This window comes from Cynara cardunculus, assembly GCF_001531365.2.
Source record: "Cynara cardunculus var. scolymus isolate 2C chromosome LG 10, CcrdV1, whole genome shotgun sequence".
In the NCBI taxonomy this organism is placed as follows: Eukaryota; Viridiplantae; Streptophyta; class Magnoliopsida; order Asterales; family Asteraceae; genus Cynara; species Cynara cardunculus.
In genome coordinates, this window is record NC_037537.1 from 28,440,099 (window position 1) to 28,446,394 (window position 6,296).

General features: G+C 30.3%; 2 protein-coding genes across 7 annotated transcripts in view; one reads left to right on the forward strand and one right to left on the reverse strand.

The window, feature by feature from the left end:
- The window catches only part of LOC112519231 (phospholipase D alpha 1-like), a 5,888-nt gene extending 5,648 nt beyond the window's left edge, over positions 1–240 (reverse strand). For 2 of the 6 annotated variants that reach the window (XM_025127248.1, XM_025127243.1), the window contains exon 1: positions 148–240. In XM_025127248.1, the coding sequence (XP_024983016.1) occupies positions 148–240 (93 nt within the window). Of the gene's footprint in view, positions 1–131 lie in introns of all 6 variants that reach the window. The other 4 variants (XM_025127242.1, XM_025127244.1, XM_025127247.1 and 1 more) reach the window with 4 other exon arrangements.
- A 3,419-nt stretch (positions 241–3,659) lies between these two features.
- On the forward strand, positions 3,660–4,636 carry LOC112519232 (ethylene-responsive transcription factor WIN1-like). The gene is made up of 2 exons (XM_025127249.1): positions 3,660–3,777; positions 4,062–4,636. The coding sequence occupies exons 1-2, from the start codon at positions 3,698–3,700 to the stop codon at positions 4,549–4,551; spliced, it is 570 nt and encodes a 189-aa protein (XP_024983017.1). The 5' UTR covers positions 3,660–3,697; the 3' UTR covers positions 4,552–4,636.
- Positions 4,637–6,296: the final 1,660 nt, after the last annotated feature.

Genomic DNA, 6,296 nt, shown 5'->3' on the forward strand with positions numbered 1-6,296 from the left:
GATGAAATCGTTTAGGGATGAAATCGTTTAGGGATGAGCATGTTTAAGAGTTTAAGAGTTTAAGAGTTTTTAAGAGTTTTAGCCAAATGCATTATAATATAGTATAGATATATATATATATATATATATATTAAAAGAGCTACGTACCTTAAAACATACTTTACAATCCCATCCATTCTGTAACCTATCGACTTCAAAAATGGTTGCATGAATCGTACCGTGTAGTATATGTGGAGCCATTTAATTCGTCACCTATATATACGTAAAAGAGGAAGATAGAAATCAAGAATTATATTGGGATGTACATCATGCATTGGATGTGGTACAACAAGAAATGAACCTTAGAAAATGAGATTAGAAATGGAGGGATTATTATGGACAAGTATTTATTGAAGATGCAAATGAATGATTCTTTTTGGTGATTGAGAAGAAAGAGATATCTTTTTATCAAAGTGTTTCATTACTTAAAACCCCACAAAATCTTCATCCATGGATGTCCTTGGATGAAAGTTTTGCTCTTTAATAACATTTCCCAAAATTACCCTTCTACTTCTGTTTGTTGTTTTTACGACCCCTGTACATACATATAAAACATACACATAATATGTTGTAATAACTGTGAGAATTATTATCATGAAATATTGTTTCATATGTGTTACAACTACTTTTTTTGAAATAAAAAATATTACCCCTGTTTTAATCAAAAATGGCAAAATAACAATCAAAATCAAGCGAAACAAGATATACCAAAAAATGACAAATTTTATTCTATTTAATTTGACATCGTTATTGACGTATATTTGCAACCATTTTTTGAGAATCCTCAGTTCGTTTTTGGGGGTTTATTTTTGTATCTCACCTGTAAAAAAGAACTGTAGCCTGGTTAGGCCCAAATATTGGACCAATGATCTGGGTTAATGACATTCGAACAAGATAAAAAAATTACAAGTACCACAACTAATTCCTCGTGAACTAGCCCCATGTGCACCTCTAGTTTGCACAAAAGTCTTTTTATCAAAGACTATCCTAGATTTCGACTTCCTGAGTTTGTCACATGATCTTGAATAGAGATGCATAAACAAGCGTAAGCTCGATGCATGGCACAAGCTCAAGTCGATAAAGTTCGGGCCTAACAAGCCTAAGCCCAGTCCAAATTCTATTTCAAGGAATGGTTAAATCCGAGACCAAAAAGCCCAAAACCCCAAAAAAAAAGCCCAATCGTTTATTTTTACATCCAAAACCTGAGTTTTTTCTTATTGAAATTGTGTTTAGAAACCCTGAGACCTGTACATCTCTAATCTCAACTATATCATGATTAGCTTTATTCATCTAATTAGCATGATAGTCTTTATTGGCCTCCTAATTGGGTTTGCCATTGCAAAAGCATTAAACACGTTGGGTTTTCGGTCCCTAGTTTAAGTTCTTACAGGGACAAAGGAATTTTGGTCGGAATGAAAAATTTGTTGTCTTCAAATTCTTCATCTCTTTCTTGTCTTACCAACGACATGAATACGTTTTATTATTTTACTTGTTTAAGTTTATTTTTCATTCTCTTTCATAACCAACATAATGATGTGACTTTACGTGATTGGTGGAAAGGAAGAGACATAATATTTGGAAACAAATTTTTATCAGTTTTCCTAATCGTTGACTTCAAATTGGATTAATCTACGTGTATCCAAGCTGGTTTAGAGACCTACTGATATAAGGAAAAAAAACACACTGTACATGGATGGATTTATAAAGTTCTACAAAATCAGAACCTGATAACAACCAAAATATCAGTTAATAAAATTTATATTTGCATACTTTTTTTTTTATAATTATAAGTATTTTGATCAGTTTATATACATTTATTAATCTTTTTCAAACAAGAAGGGACATAAATGGTGTATCTCATTTACTCAAGGTGGTTATAAAGACCAAATGAATACTTAAATATCACACTTTATGTAGGTGAGAACCTTTATTGCAATTGCTTTCACAAACACACACATTTCCCCCCTATTTTTTTTAATGTTTATTGTTATTATTTTTTAATATTAATTAATTCCACAACTTTAGGAAGGAGGAGACCTACAATTCAAGGACAATTATAGCTCCTTTATTACAATTATTTTAATATTTAATATCATTAAAAATTATCCACAAAATATAATACATGTGTAACTCATAATTAATTATCATAAATTTATTTCAATTGACTATAATTTTAATAAAAATATTGTATAAAAATAGTAATTTTAAAATCAATTTTATAAAGAATTTATAAAAAAAAATTAATAGACATTATATTAAATCATGTGTAAACTGAATAAAAATTATAATTTGTGAAACCAGTTTGTTTTATAAATAAGACAACATATTTGAGCATTTAATCTTCATAAAATCTTGTTTAATAGATGAAACGTTAATCAATGTTTTACATTTATAAAAAACACAAAATTGTGTTTATACATAAAACAAATACGCATACTCAAATGCAAGAACAAAAAACATGTGAAAAAGAATGATCATAGCTTAAAAATAAATCAATGGTATGGTTTTGGTTCGTTTTCATGAAATTCGTTTTCACATATTTTGTTTCATCTAGTTTACACGGTTTCTAATTTTTAGACGGTTTTTATATGAAATGCAATGTGTATGTGTGTGTGTGTATACACATACATATACGTGAAACCAATCTGTTTTCGTGAGAGCCGTAAGACCACTTTTTTACACTTGATATTCACAACAAAACATTGTGAATGTAAAAAAAAGCCGATCATTCACAACGAGAACACTGTGAATGTTACTATCACAATATTTTGCTATGAAGTTTCAAATGTAAAAAGGTAGTTTCACGAAAACAGACTGGTCTCACGTAATCCCAATTTTACACATACATATATATGTGTGTGAGAGAGAGAGACCAAGTTGAAATAATAACCATAAATAAACTAGTATTTTGAAAATCTTTAAATCAACTATTTATAGTATGATAAAATATTCATGTTACCAATTATTTATTAACAAATCATCATATGATGAATTACAAAACTACAAAATATTAATAGCATATAATATCTGGAGAAATAAAAATCTCTTGTGGCCATGGAGGTTCAAATGCGGTGATTCCGGGCTATTTGTAAAGCAGGTGGTCTTTTTGAAATTAATCGGCTTGCATTACGGGTTGGATATCGAAGTTAATTAAAAAAATAACATATAATATCTATAATTATTGAAAGGTATTTTATAGAAAATAATTCATAAAATAGTCTATTTATAGGTTCTCAAAATATTCATATATATTGAGGATATCATTTAAACTCTTCATGTAAACATAAATATATGCTTACATACATGTATGTATATATATCTCCCCCACTCTCCTTACAAAACTATATCTTTACCTTCAAACTTGTCTATCTTATATATATATATATATATATATATATATATATATATATATATATAGTGTTGTGTCTCTCAGCCAAACCACATACCCCCACCAAACCCATGACCTCTCCTTATACATATACTGTAGCATCGTCTTTCATCTTATTAATGTACCTTCTCATCATGTATAAACTGTAGCATCGTCTTTCATCTTATTAATGTACCTTCTCATCATCTGCATATACTTCCTATAAATTTACTCATATCCTTTGTGTCTCTCTGAGTCTGAACCCATAACTTAACACATATATTCATCATCATGGTACAATCGAAGAAGTTCAGAGGTGTCAGGCAAAGGCAGTGGGGTTCTTGGGTTTCAGAGATCAGACACCCACTCCTGTAACTTCACCTTCACCAACTCTATCTCTTTATCTTTTTCTTGTTTATGTCAAACCCTTTTCGTCTTCCGACCATTTTCTTATGTATCAAGTTATGAAATTTCGCACTTGATGGAAAAGAAATCTTGATTTCATGCTCAAAAGATTCATTTTTCTGCATTAAATCAATGGCAAAAGTAAGCATCTGAAAAGGGTTCTAATTAGGACATGATACATTTCTGTTTAAAGTTATATGAATGCAAAATTGTGTGTTTCTAAATTGATGTTTATAAGTTTGTATGGCAGGAAGAGAAGGATTTGGCTAGGAACATTTGAGACGGCGGAGGCAGCAGCAAGGGCATACGATCAAGCAGCCATCTTGATGAACGGACAAAGTGCCAAGACGAATTTTCCGGTGATGACAAACAAGAACTCTTCCGGTGACAACCACCATTCTCCGTCATCCCAGATAGAGATTCCGGTAGACACCCTAGCAGCCAAGCTACGTAAATGCTGCAAGGATCCATCACCTTCACTCACTTGTCTACGTCTTGATAGTGACAACTCGCATATCGGAGTATGGCAGAAACGTCCCGGAAAAGGGTCCGGCTCCGGTTGGGTGATGAAGGTGGAGCTTGGTGGCAAGAGAAAAGAGGGTCCTCCACCATCTCCGGTGGTGGACGAGGGTGGTGGTTCAGGTGATGAAGAAATAGATGAAGAAAATAGGGTGGTTATGCAGATGATAGAAGAGTTGCTCAACTGGAACTCCACCCCACCTTCATTTCCCTTTGTATAGTCGACAATTAGTGACGCCAAAACCGTACAATCGTCTTTTTATGGAACTTACAAAGAAAATTCCTCTTGTTTTCTTTAACTATTGTAAATTCAAATAAAACGAATTCAAAAAGAAAAGAAAGAATATAGAGAGCTCATTCAAGATTCGTTCATAACAGTATTCCTTGAATATTATCCGTCGATAACAGTATTCCTTGAACATATTAATCTCAAAATGTATCCATATATATGTACATATATATATATATATATATTGTTTCACCAAATAAGCCTATAAACTTTTATCATAAAGTAGAAAAGGCTACTACGATCGTTACCAAATTATATGATATATGACTTTGACTTGTAAAACATGTTCTCTTGCAAAGAACAAGTGGAAATTTCCAAAAGGTTTTTGGTCTAACGATATCGTATTTTCTGGTTTCTTTGGAGGTCAGATGTTTAAACTTTATTGAATATGAAGAGGATGTGTGAGTTTATTTGTTATATGTACCTTGTATATGTTAAATTTCATTACTTTATATATATATATATATATGTATTAAAATATTGCATACTTTATGTGAAAGGGTAATTTATTTTGGTCAAATTAATGAAAAAAATTGACTCAACATATCAATCATTGGAATAGATAAAATCTTGATGGTGAAATAAGGTTAGAAAATGGTGGTAATGCAATTTATAGGTAGTTTAGGGGTCTCGGATACCCCACAGCCCAGAAGGATGGTTAATCCGAACCTTGAATTCTGAACCATGATCCCTTTTATTTATAGAAAATGTTGATTTAGGTTGTACGAGAAATCCTGATCCAAATCAAGCCCTAAAAGTAGGTTAGGAAAAGTAGGTTCGGACTAGCCACACCCTTTTAGCTACTTTTATGTTAAGATTTAAATGTTTCAAGAATATATTCATGTGTTTAGGCTTAGTATGCTATCAATTTCTATTTGTCTTATTTAAATGTGTTGTAATGAATTTATAGGATGTTTTAATAAAAAAAACCGGATACTTTTAATATAAAGTATCACATTAACAATTTTATGTAAAGTATCATGCTTAAGAAAAATGTCTTATAAAATTGCTAATAGAATGTTTTGCATTAAAAATGTCATAAAAAACTTGTTAAAACATTCAAAAGCTTTCTATAAGCTTATTACAATGCTTTTAGATAGAACGTTTTATTTTTTGGTTCTATAAAAGAAGTCTTATAAAGCGATCTATTGAGACACTTAAATTTTTTTTACGTCATATAAACTCGATTTTGTTATAGTGTCTATAATGCTACTAAAAAAGAGGTCATTTGAGATAATATGTTAAGAGGTTCACATAATCTGTAATGTATATTTTAGATATTCTGTAAAAATTAATTAACAACATTTGAGACAATATGTTAAGAGGTTTATTGTAATCTGTAATATATATAAATATAGAAATGTGGGTTATTATGCAACTATTTACATTTGTACAACAAATACAACTCACTCTCATCTGTCTATTTAATTTGATAAATATGTGATTTCATAAAAGTTTTGACTGTTTTCTTAATATAAAGTATTAATCATAATTATTGAATTTTAATCATCTTCCATAAATATTCAAACCATAATAAATGAACTCTCATGATTTTCATAAATATCTTAATTGATTGGGTTGTATTGGTTGTACAAACATGATGTGTTGCATTTGAGATGTCTTCTCTCTCTCTCTCTCTCTCTCTCTATATATATATATATATATATATATATATAT

Bases quoted from the DNA above. Each gene is read 5' to 3' on its own strand.
- LOC112519232 (XM_025127249.1), top strand. From the start codon at position 3,698: ATGGTACAATCGAAGAAGTTCAGAGGTGTCAGGCAAAGGCAGTGGGGT. The intron at 3,778-4,061 runs GTAACTTCACCT...TTTGTATGGCAG, and splicing joins GAGATCAGACACCCACTCCT to GAAGAGAAGGATTTGGCTAG.